The sequence below is a fragment of the Sander lucioperca genome, chromosome 9 (assembly GCF_008315115.2).
Source record: "Sander lucioperca isolate FBNREF2018 chromosome 9, SLUC_FBN_1.2, whole genome shotgun sequence".
Lineage (NCBI taxonomy): Eukaryota > Metazoa > Chordata > Actinopteri > Perciformes > Percidae > Sander > Sander lucioperca.
In genome coordinates, this window is record NC_050181.1 from 29,273,309 (window position 1) to 29,299,542 (window position 26,234).

General features: G+C 33.9%; 1 protein-coding gene across 4 annotated transcripts in view; it reads left to right on the forward strand.

The window, feature by feature from the left end:
- The first annotated feature begins 8,752 nt into the window (after nucleotides 1-8,752).
- Nucleotides 8,753-26,234, forward strand: part of LOC116042281 (placenta-specific gene 8 protein-like) — a 64,699-nt gene continuing 47,217 nt past the window's right edge. For 2 of the 4 annotated variants that reach the window (XM_031288402.2, XM_036005163.1), the window contains exons 1-3: nucleotides 8,753-8,858; nucleotides 11,302-11,408; nucleotides 11,629-11,783. In XM_031288402.2, the coding sequence (XP_031144262.1) occupies nucleotides 11,309-11,408; nucleotides 11,629-11,783 (255 nt within the window). In that variant the 5' untranslated portion in view covers nucleotides 8,753-8,858; nucleotides 11,302-11,308. Of the gene's footprint in view, nucleotides 8,859-8,955; nucleotides 9,123-11,301; nucleotides 11,409-11,628; nucleotides 11,784-26,234 lie in introns of those variants that run through there. The other 2 variants (XM_031288405.2, XM_031288403.2) reach the window with 2 other exon arrangements.

Below are 26,234 nucleotides of genomic sequence, written 5' to 3' on the forward strand. Positions count from 1 at the left end.
CGGGAAGCTACAATACCCATTAGCAGCATTAGCAGCACCTGTGAGTTTATCATGTGACAGCGAAAACGTGAAAGGCGGAGCAATATGTCCTGTATGTCCCTTACCGGCTAACGTATTCCCAGATGGCCCATGAATATGGAGCGTCTACCCCAGTTCATGCGAATGCAAATGTAAAATTTCAAGCCAAAAGAAATACTTGGAATTGATGGTGGTGGTAAATATTCATGGAAAAAAGACAAGTTTGTGAACGGGCAACACAGATTTTGATAATGAACAACTAAACACGTTACACACTGGGACTTTAACATGTAGTTGTTACCACTCATTCCCTTCCTTTGAGTTTGGAAAGCATCAACTTATTCCACATTGTCGGACAGTGGCCAATTCTGTATTAGCTTATTCTTCATTGAAGCTATACAATGTATACATTACCCCTCAAGTTAAAAGTTCTAGGTTTGAACCATGTTTTGCTGAACAGCATGAGTTTGTAATGACTGAGTGTCTGTTGGGTTTAATGATTTGCTCTCTCCTTGCCTATGTTAGTCCAGAGTTGACCATTTTTGCATCATGATTTCAGGCAAAGGTCAAGCCAGAAACAATAGCAATCTGTTCTTTATAACCAAGGGTTGGCCTCTGTGGATCGGGGATAGGACTCTGTATGTTAGGTTATGATTAGGCGATGCAGAGGTGACTGGTTTGGTTCAGACTAGGTAAAGGGTAACTCAAAATCAATGAGGAAACACAACTTTGACACTGACTCAAGATCGGTGAGTCCATTTAACTATTAAGCTATAACAACACAAATAATAGATTTATTTGATGATTTAAATCAATAAATGATCAACTGAACAATGTTTATATGACAGTGGTTTACAATCAGGGTGATTCTGCATATTGATAAAAAAAAAAAAAAAAAAAGACATGCATAGCCACATTTTTGTGTTCAGGGGGTAAATAAAAAGCCAAATACTATATGCTCTAAGATATAAATCCGTAAAATAACAGCAAAAAATTCTGGCAGCTTATTACCAGGACTTTGTCCCATAATTAAAAAACAGAACATTTTCTTTTAGGCCTATATAATATCTCTTATACTAAGCTGCTCAGTTAGTAAGCGCAAACGTTAAAAGTAGACCTTGACAGAAATTTAAAAAATGTCGACAAACGGCAACAAACGTGGAAAAAAACAAATAAAATATTGGATAAGGCTTCAAGAAATGGTGTTTGGTGTTTTAAGCCCCCAACGTCAGCTTCCAGGCAGCGCTGCCTGGAAGGCACTAGGATTAGGCAATGGTTAGGGTTAGGTGCCTTGAAGTCGACGGTGGCAGCGCTGCCTTGAAGTAGACATTGGGGGCTTAAAACACCATCGAGCCAAGAAAGGCGTCAATAACGGACTTCTAAAAAGTCGAGGAAAGTGTCTCAAAGGTCGAGAAAAGTGATAATAATGTCCGGAAAAAAGAAAGAAAAAAGTCAGAAAAAGCGCCAAACGTCGAAAAAAAAAGACATCATAAAAAACCGTCAAACGTTCAAAAAAAAAGTGACAATGTGGACTTTAATCTCCCAAACCCTCCATGGACGACAAAAGTTGTCGGAGCACAAATTATGCAATTTGAAATGTAAAAAACAAAAATACAACTCGTCCTTGGACAAATTCTGTTAAAATATAACATAACTGTTTATACACAGATATTTCTAAGAGTGTGTAAGCAATTGGTGTGAGGCTGATTTTAGTTTATGTATTGTCACTGAAACCAGTAACCTTCCATCTAAGATACACTGACACAGTGCACTGCACAGGAAAAACTCTAGAGTAAAAGCTCAACTCCATGTTTGTGTTTGTAGGAATGTGTTATCTCCATTGTCCATCGATTGGGAGATTAACCACACAATACCCCCGTTAGCGGGCTTGCCAACACTGATCTGTCCTTAGATCAAACTCTGCAGACCCACATGTGCGTGGAAAGGGTTGGTATATAATTCTCTTCTCCTGCAGAACAATCCAACAGTTTGTTTGTGAACGGAGCGAACACACTGCCATCATGTCCAGAATCGTAGGTGTTACTCTCCTGCTCATCATTCTGGTTGACACCTTCTACTGCAGCACTGGTAAATGTAAACAGAATTTGTACTGGAATTGTTTCTGCATGAATGCATCTTTAAAAGATTATTTTTTGGGGCATTTTTAGGCCCTTATTGACAGTACAGCTGAAGACATGAAAGGGGAGAGAGAGAGGGGGAATGACATGCAGCAAAGGGCCGCAGGTCGGAGCCGAACCCGGGCCCGCTCTTACCTGCTGAGCTACCCGGGCGCCCTGCAGGAATGCATCTTATGATCTCGCCAACATCGACAACACAGGAAATTATACAAGGCGGTTGATGGGTGATGTATTATTGTTTCCACGTAAATGATTTCTTGCTACTTTTTTCCACTGTGTACAGGTTCCCATGCTGGGTTTCCTGTGTCCAAAGTGCACATCCGCAAGTGCAGGTGCAAAGGTGAGTGTCCGTTGGTCTTTTATACATTAAGGTTAAACATTTGCAATGGTGACAATCAGCATATACGACAGCATATATATGACTTGACCATCATTTATTGAAGAAACTAAGGTTTTGGCTCATCTGGACCTTGAACAGTGCGGGATCTTCCTTTTTCAAGTCTAATGTCTTATTTGTGAATGTTAAAGCACTTGCATCAAAGAATTGTTAGAAGTGCGAATTTTTTCTTCTTAATGCATCAGCATAGCATAGAAATTATGCATTGGCAGCACGGTGGCCCAGTGGTTAGCACTTCTGCCTCACAGCAAGAAGGTTCTGGGTTTGAATCCAGGTCGTTCCAGGCCTTTCTGTGTGGAGTTTGCATGTTCTCCGTGTTTGTGTGGGTTTCCTCTGGGTGCTCCGGTTTCTTCCCACCATAAAGACATACATGCTAGGTAACTAGGACTACAGTTGAAAATTAGCTGACTGGCTAACACTGGTGCATTTACAGAAATGTTGATTAATGTGCATTGTCCTAATCAAATAAACTTACAAAGGAAAAGAGCTTGATCATTGGGGCTTTTATAATACTGTATTGGGGGGGTCTCCTATTGGCTTCAAAGATTTTGGTTTTCTCCAGACTTTTCTGCCATTGTATCAACTACTACAGTCTGTTGTCAGGTAAAGCAGACAAACAGGCATCGCATGTGATTATGACCTGAGTTTCTATGCTGTAAATTGCAGTGACCGCCTCTATTTTCATTGCAGTTTTTCCCAATGGAAAAATAAAGTGTCGCCACCCTCTGCTTCCCACAAACCACGTCGAGAAACAGAAGCTGATCAAATGCTTCTGCAGCAAGGCAAACCATCACAGTGAGTGAACTGACATTGCACGTGGGTGCGAGATAGAGATTTGTCTTTTTTCTGTGCGAATATTTAGTAAAGATCTTTAATTTGTTTGCATTTTTTCCCTCTTATTTTGCAGAGTTTCCAGAGTTGAGGGCAGCCTGCGCTACATGGCGTCCTAGTTTTCCAATCTCCCTGGTATGAATGAGTGGAATTATGCAGAGAGAGCGGGAGTGAAAGACCTTAAACACGGCTCATTATGAATCATTTCACATCACGCAAGATCAAATGATTGCATTACATTAACCATTACATCCCATTATATCACGTCACTTAATAGTCACATCATGACATGAAATTACATCACATTATGCTTGCTCTTGGGGGAATTACTGGAATTGCTGTGTCTTTGTAAATTATAGAGTGTGGTTTAGCTCTATCTGTAAAGTGTCTTGAGATAACTATTGTTATGATTTGATGCTATAAATACAATTGAATTGAATTGAAGTATGCATCACCTTATCCTTGCAATATACTATAGATGTCTGTGACCTTTCATACATCGTAAATAAAGAAATATTTTAATTGAGCAGACTTTAGTTTTCTTCTTTGTTTGTGCATGTTTGAATTTAAGCGCAGCTCAGCAATTATGTGATATTTTGGGATATATGAAAATTCACTTTTTGCAGAGAGATAGATAAGAAGATGGATACCTGTGTGCGCAGTGAATATAAAGCTACATCAGTCGATTTAGCTTAGCATAAAGACTGGAAACAGAGGAAGACGGCTAACTGATTCCACCGAATGCAAAAAAAAGGTCATCTCATTTATTTAATAAGCAAAAAGAATAGTGTCAAAATTAATAATCAGCCATTTAATGGGGGTTGTGTGCTGGATTGTTTTCCTGCTTCCTGTCTTTATGCTAAGCTAAGCTAACAGGCTGCTAGCTCCAGCTACGTATTTACCAATTGTGAGAGTGGTATCTCTTCTCTCATCTTGCACAAAAAGAACATTAACTCAATATTTCCAAGAATGTTGAACTATTGCCTTAAAGTTTTTTTTTTTTACACTGAAATGGTTGTGAAATAAATTACAACACTGGTTGAAACATTCATCACAGTTCCAGGTACAACATTACATAAAGTTCTGATACTTTCACTTTTGTTGTTGTTGGAGAGCAACAACATTGACGCTTTGTGTAGAAAAGCCCACCAGCACATTATATGCATGTATGTTTACTGTAAGCTTGGACGTTTTACTGTTGACAACACCTCCATGAAAAGGTTTTATTGTCCTCACATTCTCCTTTGTCAGCTGGCACAGGTCCCTTCACCTCAAAAAACAAAAACAGGCTGCAGGGGATTGTCAAAGTGTGTGGAAAAATTGCAGGCATGAACTTGAAAAACCTTTCTGGCTAGCATAAAGTCAGGGATCTGAAGAAGGCTCAGTCGACCCTGGCAACCAGCCAACCCCTGTCCCAGAAGTTGAAGTTTCCGTCCGGCCGCAGATACAATCTGCCAAGATGCACGACCAATAGACTTTAAAAAACTGGCCTTTTTAAATAACTCAATGTGATTCTTTTTTTTTGAAACTGTTTATGTTATATCCCTAGGTGCAATATAGTATAGAGTATTTTTACAGTATGGTATCAGTACTTTGGATCTGAATACTTCTTCCACCACTGGATGTGATACTTTGTTACCCACCATGCATCTCACCTCTGTTAATCCCCTGTGTCAGCTGCAGCCCCTATAGAAGAGGAGACCAGTTTTTGCTTGATAGGGGTAGGATTCATGTTTCACTCAGGACAATGAGAAATCCCATATCACAACAGAGGCATTGTTTTCTGTTGCATGTCCAGCTCTAGAAACCCTCCCAAATGGTAGAATTCCAAAGCTTGCTTCTCATCGGGGACTACAGGTGGAAATTAGCAATTGTTGCTATAACCTGGCCCAAGACATATTCTCTTGTATTACAAGTTTAATAATGTTTATTTGTGCATTGTCCCTGTTTCAAATAAATCAATTTCCATTCCATTCCATTCCATTCCATTTGATTTGATGCATTTTTCACTGAGCAGAATCTTTTGAAAGAGACAATAAACAATAGTGGAAGAAGTACTCGGATACTTTACTTAAGTAAAATTACTAATACCACACTGTAAAAAAAGACTCTGTAACCAAGTACAATTCCTGCATTGAAAATGTTACTCAAGTACAAGTATTTAAGTATCATCAGAAAAATGTACTTACATTATTAAAAGTAAAAGGGCTCAATGCGAAACTAGTAACTAAAGCTGTCAGATGACATTCATCTGTGGAGTTGAAAAGTACAATATTTCTCTCTGAAATGTAGCGGAGTAGAAGTAGAAAGTGGCATGAAAAAAAACAAGACTCAAGTAAAGTACAAGAACCTCAACATTTGTACTTAAGGACAGTACTTGAGTAAATGTACTTAGTTACATTCCACCACTGGTGTTAAGTTTGTAAAAATGCAAATAATTCTTTGTGTAAATGATGTACAGCCAAAATTATTTTGTTCCTGTATTGTATACATGTGTTCCTTTAGGGAAATGTTGTATAATCTGATTCAACTGTTTTTTGATTTAAAAAATAAAAATAAAAAATCAAATAATCAAATTCATTTAACTTACATTTTTCATTTTTGTTATGTTGTATGCCATTATAACTGTGTTGTAATGCCAAAAAGTCATTTACTTCTGGCCATGGTTGTGCTTGTTAAACTTGCAGACAGAGTGACAAATGAACCCACAGTGAGTAATAATGTGACAAGAGCAAAAAAAAACGCTCAGAAATGGCTTGGTTTTTACACAGTTAAATATCAGCCTAGCTTCAAAATCTTACTCTCAATGATACACTGGTGATAAATAATTAAAAAAAAAGTGTGATGCTATGTGATGACATTTTGGGCTTTCTCACGCCGCTTGCTCAACTGTTATACATGGGTGCACAGTGGCGTAACTCTAAAACCAAAACCACCTTCTTTTCCACAATGGCAATAAGATAAGATAAGAAAAACATTGTTGTCCGTCACGAGTGACAGAAATTTGTCTTTGACAGGGCAGGCTCAAATGACCTAAAATACAGTATAAGAACATAAAGATACATATATAAACAGTGTAATAACATTGACTTTAAAACATGTGCAACATGCTAAAACAGTGCAAGAAGAAGCCTGAATGGAGCTGTTTGATGCTGTCTATGTATGGCTGTTTCAGTGTGGTGATGGCAGTGGGGATGAAGGAGTTTTTATATATTCTATGTATATTTATATATATTTTTTTAGCAAATGGGACTCTGTAGCGTCGCCCTAATGGCAGTAACTGAAAGGATGGGTGGGGGGGGGGGGGAATCCTGTGTGATTATAGTGGCTTTCCTGAGTACCGACCGGGTGTGAAGTTCTATAACTAACTGATAATTAATAACTGATTTAGTGGAATTGACCTAACAAGTATAATGACACTGACTAGTTATCTTTATTATCCCGGAGAGGCAATTTTCAAGTAACATAAGTTTCATCAGAGGAAAGGCACATTTTTAAAAAAGAAACTTAAATCTCACCTTCATTTCACTTATTTTCTTTTGTTGTAAGACATAAGTGTTTTCCTTTTTTTTTTTGTCTTTGTGAGCTACCCATGTGTCATGTTATGTAATAAAGTGTAATGACATTTTTGAATAATGTTTTCTTGGGTTTTTGTGTGTTTTTTTTCTTGTTATTGTGTTTTATATCTGTTAGAGTTTATGTTTCTTTTCTCTTCCTGTACGTGTCATGAAATGTTTTAATATTGTCTGATTTATAGGCGTAGATTTCAGGGTGGGAGTGGGGGGGTGATGGGGGATGCAGGGGATATGTCCCCTCCAATATTTAGAAGAGGTAGATTTGTAGGTTTGTATAAAAATATGAAAGAACCCACTCCCTAAAAAGGTAAAAAATAACCGTTCAGGGTAATCAAAACATGTACGGAAAACAAAAACTGTATCTACTCTGAATGGAAGAACACAACCGGAAGTGAAAAATAAAGATAGATTTCTGTAGATTTAAACTTCGGAGATTCTGGCTTTAACATGGTCTGATTCTCAGACCGTCAAATCAACAGATTTGTTATTGAGATGTACACGACTCCTTAAAAAAAACATCCTGTAACACGTGGGATGTTTTTAATATGCAGAAAGTTTTGAACAATACAGGAAAATATAATTTCCTTCACATAAATAAAGACATTTCCACCCTCAATTGTTGCATAAAAAATCCCCAGAATGCAGGAAATGAAGTGTTTGACGCTCAAAATTATTTTAGGGGAAAAGTTATGTGTTGAAACAGACTCCACCGCAACTCTCAGTTCTTTTAAATCAAGGCTAAAGACCTTTCTTTTTCACTTTGTTCACTTCTTATACTGCACTGTAACTTTTATTCTCGTATATGATCTGTTTTAGTATTTTTAATTGTTACTGAAGTTACGTGGTTGAAAATTGGGACTTTATATGTAAGCATATAAAGAGAATTCAGAAGTAAGTCCAGTGGGACCGGCCCGTTCTGGGAACGGCAAGGATTGGGGGTGGATTACGTGTATAGAGCAACGGCTAATACATTGTCCCACACTAGCGTCCTATAATAACGTATTTGTTTTTATATTTTTTTTATTGTTTTCAACTGCTCTTTAATGTTTTATGTAAAGCACTATGAATTGCCCTGTTGCTGAAATGTGCTATACAAATAAAGCTGCCTTGCCTTGCTTTGAAACAAAACCTACGCCCTTGGTCTGATTTAATGTTGTTTTTGGACCCCAGGAACAGTGGTGTAGTCTACGTGATACGCAGGTATACGCAGTATACCCACTAAGAAAGCTCCAGGATTTCCATATACCCACTTAAAAATGTGCAATGACACAACAACATACTTTCCATTATAGTTTTGTTATATTTTGAATTGTCATCTGTGTTTTCCTTCGCATAGGCTAAATAAAGGGATTTCCACCATAAATTAGTGCATTAAAGTGTAACAGAATGCAGGAAATGAAGTCTTTGATGCTCAAAATTCCCTTGGGGGATGACACCCAGACCCCATATGTCCATTCTGGTCCATATATTTATATAGTACAGTATACCCGCTAAAATACATTAGACTACACCACTGCCCAGGAAGACTAGCTGGTCATCTAGGGCGTCAGCTGTGGATCCTTATAATAAAGTATGAACTATAAACTAGTAGCCTAAAGACACAGTGTCTGGACATCCTTTTAGACATTAACTAATCTCTCACTGTGGTGTCTGAATAAACTTACTGCAGGTCAGCTGAGTCAAGTGTCATGGGAGTGCATTGCCTTGTTTACCCATCTTATCTGGCAGTTTCATATTTACACCAAAACACTGCAGTCAAGCAAAGAGCACACACACACACACACACACACACACACACGCAAAAGTCAAAGTAAGAAGGCAGAAATAGAGAAAAGGTCCCACAGAAGATAACAAAACTGTGCTTGTTTTTTTGGGGGGGGATTAAACAAGCGCAGACAGGTAAGTCATCTATTGTTTATCGAAACAAACCTGGTTACATATTTTTAGTTCTACTTCACTGATGTAAATCATTCTGCAGAGTATAAGCAGTGGCTGGCTCTGAGCCGCACATGTGCCGGAAATAAATTGGAACGTTCCGGTGGAATTTTTCTCTCCTGTGTGGCTGGAGAACAGAGCTAGAGAGGAACTCATGCCAGGAGACATGCTGTGTTTAATCTTTAGTAAGGGTTAGGGGCATGGACCTTTGTTCTGAGCACCTCACGGGTTTGTTGAGCTTATCTTTTGACTGAGATAATGGTTTCCTGTGGATGTTGGCTTTGGCCAGAATTATGGGCCGCGGATACAGAGTCGGCTGCTTTGTGTCCTCTTTTTATTTATCTGGTGGAGATGTATAGAGGTGATAGATTACAAGGGGGCCAGCAATCAGCACTAGCACTAGGCCAAAATTCCCTTTAGATGCAAACTAGTAGATCAGATAGCAACCCCAATCTCCTGAAAGGCTTATATTACTAGAATGTACTACTTATGTGTTTGCCATATGTGTTTTGGAGGGAATAGAACATGCTTCCTAGATTCCTGGTAACTTTCTTTTTCAAAATAAGTGTTTGAGATCAAACAATCTAAGTGGCAGATAGCAACTAGTACACTTTTTACTAGTATTTGTACTAGTAATTCCGTAACTGTAACTAGTAAATCAGAAATACAGGCTAATATACCAAGTTCATATGAAGGAATTTTATGTAATAATTTGTCACAGGTGTTTGTCCATATATTTAGATTTTTTGGATTAATAGAAATGTCCGTTGAAGGCCAGTTAAAGGTATACTGTAAATCTATAGAATATTGAGTTTTTTTGGATTAACAGAAATTAGATTAGATTAGATTAGATTCAACTTTATTGTTATTGTGCAGTGTACAAGTACAAAGACAGCGAAATGTAGTTTGCGTCCAACCAGAAGTGCAAAAAAAAGCAGAAAAGTACAATGCGATATTCAAGTATAGACAGGTGGTGCATAGGCAGAACAAGAAATATATTGCAGTGTTATAAGAGCAGAATAAATATGGCTATTTAATATGAACAATGTATGAACAACACATGCAGATATGTGCAATGTAGTAGCAGTGACATTATACTAGTAGTAAGAATAATATAGATATAGATATATGCATTGTATTAACAGAATATATAATAAGAAAAACAGAATAAATATGGATATACTGAATAAACCATATAGACAGATACGTAGTAGTACATACGTATGTACAGCTATGTGCATTATACGAATAGTAAGAATAAGTGTATGTGCAGGATGAATAGTATGAAGAGCAGTAGAATGTGGCTATGTATAGGTGTAATTACAGTGTGTACATCTGTAAACAAATAAATAGAACAGTATGGGGGGGGTTAGAGTTCCGTGAACTTAACAGAAAAGGTACTGATCATTTTCTGCCAGGACGTTATGCGTTTTTCTATGGATTCTTTTTCTTATTTGAGTATATTAGTTTTATGCCACTTCATATTTCTGCTTCACTTATATTACTTTATACATTCATATTTCACATACAAAGCAAATCATCAGCTTGTACATTGTTTTAAATCCAACAAACCAAATGAATGTAAAATAGTTAGAAGTAGCGCTGTCTCGATCAGATGCCACAATAAAATGCTCCTTGCATGAATGTACCAGTAATAATAAACCAATATTGTAATATATAATAACTAGAGTTGTTCCGATATCAATACCACTTTGGGAAATAACTCTGATATCGGTATCGGCGAGTCTAAGCACCGATCTGATACCACGTAATTTTTTTTTAAAGTAGTTTATTGATCTTTTTTCCGTCATGACTGACTGTCAAACTAGAGAATAATAAAAAGTTCAATAGCATTTATCCTTTATATGTATCTAACACAGGGTTTGGTACTCCGTACCGGCCGATATGCAAGTTAAAGTATCGAAATTGGTATTGGAAAAGAAAAAAATGGTATGGAACATAATCTAATAATACTTTACTTTGACATGTGCGATTCGGCAGCTAGTGAAACATTTTGCTTTAAATACTTTAAGTACATTTGACTAATAATACTTTATTATATATTATAATAATAATTTTCAATGCAGCCGTTTTTCTTGTATTAGAGTATTTTTTTCAATTATGCTATTGCATTATACCTCAGTAAATGATCGGAATACTTTGTTTAATTCATTTGATTGGAAGCCTCTACGGTGTATAACTCAGAGTGGAATAAGCATTATTATGTTAAAAGTACAACATATGAGGGGAACCCATCAGTAACAGCTATTCATAATGTTTGAACATACAGTATGAAGAGCATCAAAGCCATAATAGTGCCCCTATCTTTTCATCATGACAGTTCATTTTTAATGTGGCGGTATTTTAATTGTGTCCCTACCTCTCTATCATGGTCGTTCATGGCCAGCTCAGCCATGCCTCGACAGGTGGTCCAGGTCCAGCCGGAGAGCAGGGTTCAGGAGGCAGGTCAATGGAGTACTGGCCTGTGTGAGTGCCATAAAGACGTGGGTGACTGTAAGTGTGCAAACATAATGAAGTATATACATTATACTCTTATAATTTATAACTGTCAGAAATATTATAACTCTTTATAATATTTCTGACAGTCTCTGCTGAATGCAGAAAAATGCATTTCCTGAAAAGATGAAAGCCTAAACCGTCATGTCATGTTTTTGTGTACTGTTAGTTGATCTACTGTGTGCGTGTGTGCGTGCGTGTGTGCGTGTATGCGCAGGCTGCTTTGCCCTGTGCTGCCTCCCAGTGTTCACCTGTAAGGTGACCAGTGCAGTGGGTGCCTGTCCCTGTCTGCCTCTGCTGGACTGTATCGGCTGCGTCCCACCGGCATCTCTCGCCATGAGGGCGTCTGTCAGGGAACGATATGGCATACGGGTAATACAGCACAGATTTCACTATTGAATACAACATATAGTATTTCACACATTGTGGGTAAATGTAATCTTGATTTAGAGTGTCAAGGCAAAAAAGAAAAAACTGAACTGTGCTTGCTTTCTATTCAGTGAAGAATTCTACTGCATTTGTCTGTATGTATTTGCATTTTCTGTCGAAATAAAAATAAAAAGCTATAGTCTAGTATGTCGTAAAAAGTGATAAAAAAGCCATAGTATAGTATGTCGAAAAAAGACATAGTATACTATGTTGAAAAAAGTGATGAAAACGCCATAGAATAGTATGTCGAGAAAAGTGATAGTATAGTATGTCGAAAAAAGGGATAAAAAAGACATCAAGAATACGTTGAGAAAAGCCATAGTAGAGTATGGTGAAAAAAGTGAAAAATAAGCCATAGTGTAGTATGTTGAATGAATTGATATAAAAGCCATAGTATAATATGTTGAAAAAAGCCATAGTATAGTATATCGAAAGAATTTATGAAAAAGACATAGTATAGTATGTCAAAAAAGTAGTAAAAATGCTATAAAATAGTAGGTCGAAAAAGACATAGTATAGTATGTTGAAAAAGTGATGAAAAAGCCATAATATAGTGGGTCGAAAAAATCCATAGTATAGCATGGCAAAAAAATTATAAAAAGCCATTGCATAGTATGTCGAAAAAAGCCATAGTATAATATGTCGAAAAAAGTGAAAACTGATCCATAGTATAGTATGTCGAAAAAAAGTTTATGAAAAAGACAAAAAAAGCCATGGTACAGTATGTCAAAAAAAGTGATAAAAAAGACGTAGTATAGTATGTCGAAAAAAGGGATAAAATGCCAAGAAAAGGTAAAAATAAGCCATAGTATAATAAGTCAAAAAACAAATGATTAAAAAAGCCATAGTATAGCATGTCGAAAAAAGCCATGGTATAGTATGTGGAAAAAAGTGATGAAAAATAAGCCATAGTATAGTATGTCGAGAAAAGCCATAGAATACTATGTCGAAAGAAGTTATGAAAAAGCCGTAGTATAGCATGTCGAAAAATAAATGGTATAGTGTGTCGAGAAAAACCATAGTATAGTAAGTCAAAAAAAAAATCATGAAAAAGACAAAGTATAGCCTGTTGAAAAAAGCCATGGTACAGTATGTTGAAAAAAGGGATAAAAAAGACATAGTATAGTATGTCGAAAAAGGACAAAGTATAGTATGTCGAAAAAAGCCATGGTATAGTATGTTGAAAAAGTGACAAAAAAGACAAAGTATAGTATGTCGAAAAAAGAAATAGTATACTATGTTGAAAAAAGTGATGAAAACGCCATAGAACAGTATGTCGAGAAAAGTGATAAATAAGCCATAGTATAATATGTTGAATGAATTGATATAAAAGCCATAGTATAATATGTCGAAAAAAGCCATAGTATAGTATGTCGAAAAAATTGATAAAAAAAGCCATGGTATAGTATGTCGAAAAAAGCCATAGTACAATATATCGGAAGAATTTATGAAAAAGACATAGTATAGTATGTCGAAAAAAGTAGTAAAAACACTATAAAATAGTAGGTCGAAAAAGACATAGTATAGTATGTTGAAAAAGTGATGAAAAAGCCATAATATAGTGGGTCGAAAAAAGACATAATATAGTATGTCGAAAAAAGTAGTAAAATTGCTATAAAATAGTAGGTCAAAAAAGACATAGTATAGTATGTTGAAAAAAGTGATAAAAAAGCCATGAAATGGTATGTCGAAAAATTCCATAGTATAACATGGCAAAAACAAATGATAAAAAAAGCCATAGTATAGTATATCGAAAAAAACTTTATGAAAAAGACGAAAAAAGCCATGGTACAGTATGTAAAAAAGAGGGATAAAAAAGCCATATTATAGTATGTCGAAAAAAGTGATAAAAAAGACGTAGTATAGTATGTCGAAAAAAGAGATAAAATGCCAAGAAAAGGTAAAAATAATCCATAGTGTAGTACAGGGGTGACCAACCAGTTAGGTATAAAGAGCCACAAAAAAAAAACGCACCATAGCAAAAAGCCACACAACACATTCACGTCCACACTACAACAGCAACAGTGTCTTCCAGATCTAATGACAGTCATAATACATAGCAGTTTTCATAGTTTTTTCTCACTTAGATTGACTCAGTGGGAAACCTGACAGTCTTTGTTATCCACAATCCTTTTCAGGTCTTGCTTGAACTCGGTTGTGGCCACTCGAAGCAACTCTCTCACTCATTTCTCGCTAAAGGGGCTTTCAAACAATCGGATTCAGCAGTGAAAGGGTTAACGAGGAAGGTGATCTGTGGCCGCTGTTTTTCCTCAGGTTGCAGAGTCTGTCCTCAAAACTCTGCTGCTTTATTTTCAATTTTAAAATAATTGGCAAATGTATTGGCAGATGCATTCAAATGTGTTTTTTTTTACTTATCTGAAATACTGTATGTTTCAGAAAAGTTAAAAACAACAATCAACCAATGACACAGCCCCCAGCCAAACAGTAAGAGCCTCACAGGAGCAGGCAAAGAGCCGCATACGGCTCAAGAGCCACAGGTTCGCCACCCCTGGTGTAGTATGTCGAAAAAAGCCATAGTATAGTATGTGGAAAAAAGTGATGAAAAAGCCATAGTATAGTATGTAGAAAAAATGCATGAAAAAGAAATAGGATAGTATGTCGAAAAACGTGAAAAATAAGCCATAGAATACTATGTCGAAACAAGTTATGAAAAAGCTGTAGTATGGCATGTCGAAAAAAGTGATAAAAACGCCATTGTATAGCAGGTCGAAAAAGACATGGTATGGTGTGTCGAGAAAAGCCATAGTATAGTATATCAAAAAAAAACTTCATGAAAAAGATAAAGTATAGCAGGTCGAAAAAAGCCAAGGTATAGTATGTCGAAAAAAGCCATAGTATAGTATTTTGAAAAAAGCCATAGTATAGTATGTCAAAAAAAGTGACAAAACACCATAGTATAGTATGTCGAAAAAAGCCATAGCATAGTATGTCGAAAAAAGTGATGAAAACACCATAGTATAGTATGTTAAATAAAGCCATAGTATAGTATGTTGAAAAAAGTGATGAAAACAAAATAGTATAGTATGTTGAAAAAAGTGATAAAACACCATAAGATAACATAATAAATCTCAAGTATTATAAGTAAATTGAGACTACCTTTCCCCTTCATCCATTTCAATTATTTATTCCTGGAAATTATGTCATCAAATATTACACCTGTGAGTTTTGAACACACAACATTGTGTTTTTCAAACAATCTCTTATCTCCCTGAGCTATCAGACATGATAGCTACATAGATTGTCGATGTGATAAAAAAGCCATAGTATGGTATGTCGAAAAAAGGGATAAAAAAGCCATAGTATTGTATGTCAAAAAAAGCCATGGTATAGTATGTCGAGAAAAGCCATAGTATAGTATGTCGAAAAAAGTCATAGTATAGTGTGTTGAAAAAAGACATAGTATATAAGTCGAAAAAAGTGAAAAATAAGCCATAGTATAGTATGTCGAAAAAAGTGATGAAAACGCCATAGTATAGTATGTCGAGAAAAGCCATAGTATAGTATGTCGAAAAAAGTTATAGGATAGTGTGTCGAAAAAAGACATAGTATAGTATGTCGAAAAAAGGCATTGTATAGTATGTTGAAAATAGTGATGAAAACGCCATAGTATAGTATGTCAAAAAATGCCATAGTATACTATGTTGGAAAAATAAGCCATAGTCTAGTATGTCGAAAAAAGTGATAAAAAAGCCACAGTTGGTATGTTGAAAAAAGCCATAGTGTAGTATTTCAAAAAAAGCAATAGTATAGTATGTCAAAAAAAGTGAGAAAAAAGCCATAGTATAGTATGTCAAAAAAAGTGACAAAAAGCCATAGTATAGTATGTCAAAAAAAGTGACAAAAAAGCCATAGTATAGTATGTCAAAAAAAGTGACAAAAAAGCCATAGTATAGTATGTCGAAAAAAGGGATAAAAAAGCCATAGTATAGTATGTCGAAAAAAGTGATGAAAACGCCATAGTATAGTTTGACGGGAAAAGACATAGTATATATAGTAAGTCGAAAAACGTGAAAAATAAGCCATAGAATACTATGTCGAAACAAGTTATGAAAAAGCTGTAGTATGGCATGTCGAAAAAAGTGATAAAAACGCCATTGTATAGCAGGTCGAAAAAGACATGGTATGGTGTGTCGAGAAAAGCCATAGTATAGTATATCAAAAAAAAACTTCATGAAAAAGATAAAGTATAGCAGGTCGAAAAAAGCCAAGGTATAGTATGTCGAAAAAAGCCATAGTATAGTATTTTGAAAAAAGCCATAGTATAGTATGTCAAAAAAAGTGACAAAACACCATAGTATAGTATGTCGAAAAAAGCCATAGCATAGTATGTCGAAAAAAGTGATGAAAACACCATAGTATAGTATGTTAAATAAAGCCATAGTATAGTATGTTGAAAAAAGTGATGAAAACAAAATAGTATAGTATGTTGAAAAAAGTGATAAAACACCATAAGATAACATAATAAATCTCAAGTATTATAAGTAAATTGAGACTACCTTTCCCCTTCATCCATTTCAATTATTTATTCCTGGAAATTATGTCATCAAATATTACACCTGTGAGTTTTGAACACACAACATTGTGTTTTTCAAACAATCTCTTATCTCCCTGAGCTATCAGACATGATAGCTACATAGATTGTCGATGTGATAAAAAAGCCATAGTATGGTATGTCGAAAAAAGGGATAAAAAAGCCATAGTATTGTATGTCAAAAAAAGCCATGGTATAGTATGTCGAGAAAAGCCATAGTATAGTATGTCGAAAAAAGTCATAGTATAGTGTGTTGAAAAAAGACATAGTATATAAGTCGAAAAAAGTGAAAAATAAGCCATAGTATAGTATGTCGAAAAAAGTGATGAAAACGCCATAGTATAGTATGTCGAGAAAAGCCATAGTATAGTATGTCGAAAAAAGTTATAGGATAGTGTGTCGAAAAAAGACATAGTATAGTATGTCGAAAAAAGGCATTGTATAGTATGTTGAAAATAGTGATGAAAACGCCATAGTATAGTATGTCAAAAAATGCCATAGTATACTATGTTGGAAAAATAAGCCATAGTCTAGTATGTCGAAAAAAGTGATAAAAAAGCCACAGTTGGTATGTTGAAAAAAGCCATAGTGTAGTATTTCAAAAAAAGCAATAGTATAGTATGTCAAAAAAAGTGAGAAAAAAGCCATAGTATAGTATGTCAAAAAAAGTGACAAAAAGCCATAGTATAGTATGTCAAAAAAAGTGACAAAAAAGCCATAGTATAGTATGTCAAAAAAAGTGACAAAAAAGCCATAGTATATTATGTGGAATGAAGTGATGAAAACGCCACAGTATAGTATGTCGAATTAAGCCATAGTATAGTATTTCGGAAAAAGTGATGAAAACGCCATAGTATAGCAAGCCGAAAAAAAGCCATATGATAGTATGTCGAAAAAAGTGACGAAAATGCCATAGTATAGTATGTTGAATTAAGCCATAGTATAGTATGTCGAAAGACGTCATAGTATAGTATGTCGAATAAAGCCATAGTATAGTATGTCGAAAAAAATGAAAAATAAGCCATAGTATAGCATGTCGAAAAAAGCCATAGTATAGTATGTCGAATAAAGCCATAGTATAGTATGTCGAAAAAAGTGATGAAAAAGCCATAGTATAGTATGTCGAAAAAAGGGATAAAAAAGCCATAGTATATTATGTGGAATGAAGTGATGAAAACGCCACAGTTTTTGTATAGTATAGTTTGAAGGGCAAAGACATAGTATATATAGTAAGTCGAAAAAACCCATAGTATAGTTTGACAGGAAAAGACATAGTATATATAGTAAGTCGAAAAAAGCCATAGTATAGTATGTCTGAAAAAGTTATAGTATGGTGTGTCGAAAAAAGATATAGTATATATAGTATGTCGAAAAAAGTGAAAAATAAGCCATAGTATAGTGTGTCGAAAAAAGTGACGAAAATGCCACAGTATAGTATGTTGAATTAAGCCATAGTATAGTATGTCGAAAGACGTCATAGTATAGTATGTCGAATAAAGTCATAGTATAGTATGTCGAAAAAAGTGATAAAAAAGCCATAGTATAGTATGTCGACTAAAGTGATGAAAAAGAAATAACATAATATATCTTAAGTATAGTAAGTAAATAGAGAGTACCTTTCACATCATTTACTTTAATTATTTATTCCAGGAAATTATGTATTCAAATATTATACGTGTGAGATTTGAATACACAACCTTGTGTTTTTCAAACATTCTCTTATCACCCTGCGCTATAATACCTGATACTAAGCTCTGTTGTCGTGTGATAAAAAAGCCATAGTATAGTATGTCGAAAAAAGTGAAAAATAAGCCATAGTATAATATGTCGAAAAAAGCCATAGGATAGTACGTCAAAAAAAGTGATAAAAAAGCCATAGTATATTGTGTCGACTAAAGTGATGAAAACGCCACAATATCGTATGTCGAATAAAGCCATAGTATATTATGTCGACTAAAGTGATGAAAACGCAATAGTATAGTATGTCGAATGAAGCCATAGTATAGTATGTCGAAAAAAGTGATGAAAACACCATAGTATAGTAGGTCAAAAAAGTGAAAAATGAGCCATAGTATAGTATGTCGAACAAAGCTATAGTATAGTATGTCGAAAAAAGCCATACTATGGTATGTCGAAAACAGCCATAGTATAGTATGTCAAAAAAAGTGATAAAAAAGCCATAGTATATTATGTCGACTAAAGTGATGAAAAAGCCACAGTATAGTATGTCGAATGAAGCCATAGTATAGTATCTCAAAAAAAGTGATGAAAACGCCAAAGTATAGTATGCCAAAAAAGAGCCATATTATAGTATGTCGAAAAAAGTGTTGAAAACATCATAGTATAGTATGTCGAATAAAGCCATATTATAGTATGTCAAAAAAGTGATGAAAACACCATAGTATAGAATGCCAAAACAGAGCCATATTATAGTATGTCGACAAAAGTGAAAAAAAAGCCACAGTATAGTATGTCGAAAAAAGTCATGAAAACACCATAGAATGTCAAAAATAGCCATAGTATAATATGTCGAAAAAAGTGAAAAATAAGCCATAGTATAGTATGTCAAAAAAAGCTATAGTATAGTATGTCGAAAAAAGCCATAATATAGTCTTTCGAAAAAAGTGAAAAAATCGCCATAGTATAGTATGCCTAAAAAAAACCCATATTGTAGTATGTCGAAAAAAGTGATGAAAACACCATAGTATAGTATGTCGAATAAAGCCATAGCAACGTATGTCGAAAAAAGTGATGAAAACACCATAGTATAGTATGTCGAAGAAAGTCAAAGTATAGTACGTCGAAAAACGCCATAATATAGTCTTTCGAAAAAAGTGAAAAATAAGCCATAGTATAGTATGTTGAAAAAAAGCCATGTTATAGTATGTCGAAAAAAGTGGTGAAAAAATCATAGTATAGTATGTCGAAAAAAGCCATATTATAGTATGTTGAAAAAAGTGATGAATACACCATAGTATAGAATGTTGAAAAAAGTGAAAAATAAGCCATAGTATAGTACGTCGAAAAAAGTGATGAAAACACCATAGTATGGTATGTCGAAGAAAGCCATAGTATAGTATGTCGAAAAAAGTGAAAAATAAGCCATAATATAGTATGTCGAAGAAAGTGATAAAAAAGCATAGTATATTATGTCAACTAAAGTGATGAAAACGAAACAGTATAGTATGTCGAATAAAGCCATAGTATATTATGTCAACTAAAGTGATGAAAACTCCACAGTATAGTATGTCGAATAAAGCCATAGTATAGTATGTCGAAAAAAAGTGAAAAATAAGCCATAGTATAGTATGTCAAAAAAAGCGATGAAAACACCATAGTATGGTATGTCGAAGAACTCCATAGTATAGCATGTCAAAAAAAGGCATAGTATAGTATTTTTAAAAAGTGACGAAAATACCACAGTATGGTATGTCGAAGAAAGCCATAGTATAGTATGTCGAAAAAAAGTGAAAAATAAGCCATAGTATAGTATGTCAAAAAAAGCGATGAAAACACCATAGTATGGTATGTCGAAGAAAACCATAGTATAGTATGTCGAAAACAAGTGAAAAATAAGCCATAGTATAGCATGTCGAAAAAAGTGATGAAAACACCATAGTATAGTATGTCTACTAAATCTATGAATATGCCACAGTATAGTATGTCGAATAAAGCCATAGTATAGTATGTCGAAAAAAGTGATGAAAACGCCATAGTATAATATGTCAAAAAAAGCCATAGTATAGTATGTTGAAAAAAGTGAAAAATAAGCCATGGTATAGTATGTTGAAAAAAGTGAAAAATAAGCCACAGTATAGCATGTCGAAAAAAGCCATAGTATAGTATGTTGAAAAAAGTGAAAAATAAGCCATAGTATAGTATGTTGAAAAAAGTGAAAAATAAGCCATAGTATAGTACGTCGAAAAAAGTGATAAAAAAGCATAGTATATTATGTCGACTAAAGTGATGAAAACGCCACAGTATAGTATGTCGAATAAAGCCACAGTATAGTATGCCAAAAAAAGCCATATTATAGTATGTCGAAAAAAGTGGTGAAAACATCATAGTATAGTATGTCGAATAAAGCCATATTATAGTATGTCGAAAAAAGTGATGAAAATGCCACAGTATAGTATGTCGAATAAAGCCATATTATAGTATGTCGAAAAAAGTGATGAAAACACCATAGTATAGAATGCAAAAAAAAGCCATAGTATAGTATGTCGAAAAAAGTGATGAAAACACCATAGTATAGTATGTCGAAAAAAGTGAAAAATAAGCCGTAGTATATTATGTCGACTAAAGTGATGAAAATGCCACAGTATAGTATGTCGAATTAAGCCATAGTATAGTATGCCGAAAAAAGTGATGAAAACACCATAGTATATTATGTCGAAAATAGCCATATTATACTATGTCGAAAAAAGTGGTGAAAACATCATAGTATAGTATGTCGAACAAAGCCATATTATAGTATGTCGAAAAAAGTGATGAAAACACCATAGTATAGAATGCCAAAAAAAGCCATAGTATAGTATGTCGAAAAAAGTGGTGAAAACATCATAGTATAGTATGTCGAATAAAGCCATGTTATAGTATGTCGAAAAAAGTGATGAAAACACCATAGTATAGTATGTCGAAAAAAGTGATGAAAACCCCATAGTATAGCATGTCGAAAAAAGTGAAAAATAAGCCGTAGTATATTATGTATACTAAAGTGATGAAAATGCCACAGTATGGTAGGTCGAATTAAGCCATAGTATAGTATGTCGAAAAAAGTAATGAAAACACCATAGTATAGAATGCCAAAAAAAGCCATAGTATAGTATGTCGAAAAAAAGTGGTGAAAACACCATAGTATAGAATGCCAAAAAAAGCCATAGTATAGTATGTCGAAAAAAGTGGTGAAAACATCATAGTATAGTATGTCGAATAAAGCCACGTTATAGTATGTCGAAAAAAGTGGTGAAAAAATCATAGTATAGTATGTCGAAAAAAGTGATGAAAACACCATAGTATAGTATGTCGAAAAAAGTGAAAAATAAGCCATAGTATAGTATGTCAAAAAAATTGATAAAAACACCATAGTATGTATGGTATGTCGAAGAAAGCCATAGTATAGTATGTCGAAAAAAGTAGTGAAAATACCATAGTATAGTATGTCGAAGAAAGCGATAAAAAAGCCATAGTATATTATGTCGACTAAATTGATGAAAACGCCAGAGTATAGTATGTTGAATAAAGCCATAGTATAGTATGTCGAAAAAAGTGATGAAAACACCATAGTATAGTATGTTGAAGAAAGCCAAAGTATACTATGTCGAAAAAAGTGATGAAAACACCATAGCATAGTATGTCGAAAAAAGTGATAAAAAAGAAATAAAATAATATATCTTAAGTATAATAAGTAAATAGAGAGTACCTTTCCATCATTTAGTTTAATTATTTATTCCTGTAAATTCTGTCTTCAAATACTACACCTGTGAGATTTGAATACACAACCTTGTGTTTTTCAAACATTCTCTTATCACCCTGCGCTATCATACCTTATACTAAGCGCTGTTGTCGTGTGATAGAAAAAACCATAGTATAGTATGTCGAAAAAAGTGAAAAATAAGCCATAGTATAGTATTTCGAAAAAAGTGAAAAATAAGCCATAGTACGTCAAAAAAAGTGATAAAAAAGCCATAGTATATTGTGTCGACTAAAGTGATGAAAATGCCACAATATCGTATGTCGAATAAAGCCATAGTATATTATGTCGACTAAAGTGATGAAAACGCAATAGTATAGTATGTCGAATGAAGCCATAGTATAGTATGTCGAAAAAAGTGATGAAAACACCATAGTATAGTAGGTCAAAAAAGTGAAAAATGAGCCATAGTATAGTATGTCTAACAAAGCTATAGTATAGTATGTCGAAAAAAGCCATACTATGGTATGTCGAAAACAGCCATAGTATAGTATGTCAAAAAAAGTGATAAAAAAGCCATAGTATATTATGTCGACTAAAGTGATGAAAAAGCCACAGTATAGTATGTCGAATGAAGCCATAGTATAGTATCTCAAAAAAAGTGATGAAAACGCCAAAGTATAGTATGCCAAAAAAGAGCCATATTATAGTATGTCGAAAAAAGTGTTGAAAACATCATAGTATAGTATGTCGAATAAAGCCATATTATAGTATGTCAAAAAAGTGATGAAAACACCATAGTATAGAATGCCAAAACAGAGCCATATTATAGTATGTCGACAAAAGTGAAAAAAAAGCCACAGTATAGTATGTCGAAAAAAGTCATGAAAACACCATAGAATGTCAAAAATAGCCATAGTATAATATGTCGAAAAAAGTGAAAAATAAGCCATAGTATAGTATGTCAAAAAAAGCTATAGTATAGTATGTCGAAAAAAGCCATAATATAGTCTTTCGAAAAAAGTGAAAAAATCGCCATAGTATAGTATGCCTAAAAAAAACCCATATTGTAGTATGTCGAAAAAAGTGATGAAAACACCATAGTATAGTATGTCGAATAAAGCCATAGCAACGTATGTCGAAAAAAGTGATGAAAACACCATAGTATAGTATGTCGAAGAAAGTCAAAGTATAGTATGTCGAAAAAAGCCATAATATAGTCTTTCGAAAAAAGTGAAAAATAAGCCATAGTATAGTATGTTGAAAAAAAGCCATGTTATAGTATGTCGAAAAAAGTGGTGAAAAAATCATAGTATAGTATGTCGAAAAAAGCCATATTATAGTATGTTGAAAAAAGTGATGAATACACCATAGTATAGAATGTTGAAAAAAGTGAAAAATAAGCCATAGTATAGTACGTCGAAAAAAGTGATGAAAACACCATAGTATGGTATGTCGAAGAAAGCCATAGTATAGTATGTCGAAAAAAGTGAAAAATAAGCCATAATATAGTATGTCGAAGAAAGTGATAAAAAAGCATAGTATATTATGTCAACTAAAGTGATGAAAACGAAACAGTATAGTATGTCGAATAAAGCCATAGTATATTATGTCAACTAAAGTGATGAAAACTCCACAGTATAGTATGTCGAATAAAGCCATAGTATAATATGTCGAAAAAAGTGATGAAAACTCCATAGTATAGCATGTCAAAAAAAGGCATAGTATAGTATTTTTAAAAAGTGACGAAAATACCACAGTATGGTATGTCGAAGAAAGCCATAGTATAGTATGTCGAAAAAAAGTGAAAAATAAGCCATAGTATAGTATGTCAAAAAAAGTGATGAAAACACCATAGTATGGTATGTCGAAGAAAACCATAGTATAGTATGTCGAAAACAAGTGAAAAATAAGCCATAGTATAGCATGTCGAAAAAAGTGATGAAAACACCATAGTATAGTATGTCTACTAAATCTATGAATATGCCACAGTATAGTATGTCGAATAAAGCCATAGTATAGTATGTCGAAAAAAGTGATGAAAACGCCATAGTATAATATGTCAAAAAAAGACATAGTATAGTATGTTGAAAAAAGTGAAAAATAAGCCACAGTATAGCATGTCGAAAAAAGCCATCGTATAGTATGTTGAAAAAAGTGAAAAATAAGCCATAGTATAGTATGTTGAAAAAAGTGAAAAATAAGCCATAGTACAGTACGTCGAAAAAAGTGATAAAAAAGCATAGTATATTATGTCGACTAAAGTGATGAAAACGCCACAGTATAGTATGTCGAATAAAGCCACAGTATAGTATGCCAAAAAAAGCCATATTATAGTATGTCGAAAAAAGTGATGAAAATGCCACAGTATAGTATGTCGAATAAAGCCATATTATAGTATGTCGAAAAAAGTGATGAAAACACCATAGTATAGAATGCAAAAAAAAGCCATAGTATAGTATGTCGAAAAAAGTGGTGAAAACATCATAGTATAGTATGTCGAATAAAGCCATGTTATAGTATGTCGAAAAAAGTGATGAAAACACCATAGTATAGTATGTCGAAAAAAGTGATGAAAACACCATAGTATATAATGTCGAAAATAGCCATATTATACTATGTCGAAAGAAGTGGTTAAAACATCATAGTATAGTATGTCGAACAAAGCCATATTATAGTATGTCGAAAAAAGTGATGAAAACACCATAGTATAGAATGCAAAAAAAAGCCATAGTATAGTATGTCGAAAAAAGTGGTGAAAACATCATAGTATAGTATGTCGAATAAAGCCATGTTATAGTATGTCGAAAAAAGTGATGAAAACACCATAGTATAGTATGTCGAAAAAAGTGATGAAAACACCATAGTATAGTATGTCGAAAAAAGTGAAAAATAAGCCGTAGTATATTATGTCGACTAAAGTGATGAAAATGCCACAGTATAGTATGTCGAATTAAGCCATAGTATAGTATGCCGAAAAAAGTGATGAAAACACCATAGTATATTATGTCGAAAATAGCCATATTATAATATGTCGAAAAAAGTGGTGAAAACATCATAGTATAGTATGTCGAACAAAGCCATATTATAGTATGTCGAAAAAAGTGATGAAAACACCATAGTATAGAATGCCAAAAAAAGCCATAGTATAGTATGTCGAAAAAAGTGGTGAAAACATCATAGTATAGTATGTCGAATAAAGCCATGTTATAGTATGTCGAAAAAAGTGATGAAAACACCATAGTATAGTATGTCGAAAAAAGTGATGAAAACCCCATAGTATAGCATGTCGAAAAAAGTGAAAAATAAGCCGTAGTATATTATGTATACTAAAGTGATGAAAATGCCACAGTATGGTAGGTCGAATTAAGCCATAGTATAGTATGTCGAAAAAAGTAATGAAAACACCATAGTATAGAATGCCAAAAAAAGCCATAGTATAGTATGTCGAAAAAAAGTGGTGAAAACACCATAGTATAGAATGCCAAAAAAAGCCATAGTATAGTATGTCGAAAAAAGTGGTGAAAACATCATAGTATAGTATGTCGAAAAAAGTGAAAAATAAGCCATAGTATAGTATGTCAAAAAAATTGATAAAAACACCATAGTATGTATGGTATGTCGAAGAAAGCCATAGTATAGTATGTCGAAAAAAGTGGTGAAAACGCCATAGAATATGTCGAAAAAAGCCATAGTATAGTATGTCGAAAAAAATGAAAAAAAGCCATAGTATAGCATTTCAAAAAAAGCCATAGTATATTATGTCGAAAAAAGTTATGAAAACACCATAGTATAATATGTTGAAAAAAGTGGTGAAAACATCATAGTATAGTATGTCGAAAAAAGTGATGAAAACACCATAGTATAGTATGTTGAAAAAAGTGAAAAATAAGCCATAGTATAGTACGTCGAAAAAAGTGATAAAAAAGCATAGTATATTATGTCGACTAAAGTGATGAAAACGCCACAGTATAGTATGTCGAATAAAGCCACAGTATAGTATGTCAAAAAAAGTGATGAAAACGCCATAGTATAGTATGCCAACAAAAGCCATATTATAGTATGTCGAAAAAAGTGGTGAAAACATCATAGTATAGTATGTCTAATAAAGCCATATTATAGTATGTCGAAAAAAGTGATGAAAACACCATAGTATAGAATGCCAAAAAAAGCCATAGTATAGTATGTCGAAAAAAGTGGTGAAAACATCATAGTATAGTATGTCGAATAAAGCCATGTTATAGTATGTCGAAAAAAGTGATGAAAACACCATAGTATAGTATGTCAAAAAAAGTGATGAAAACACCATAGTATAGTATGTCGAAAAAAGTGAAAAATAAGCCGTAGTATATTATGTCGACTAAAGTGATGAAAATGCCACAGTATAGTATGTCGAATTAAGCCATAGTATAGTATGTCGAAAAAAGTG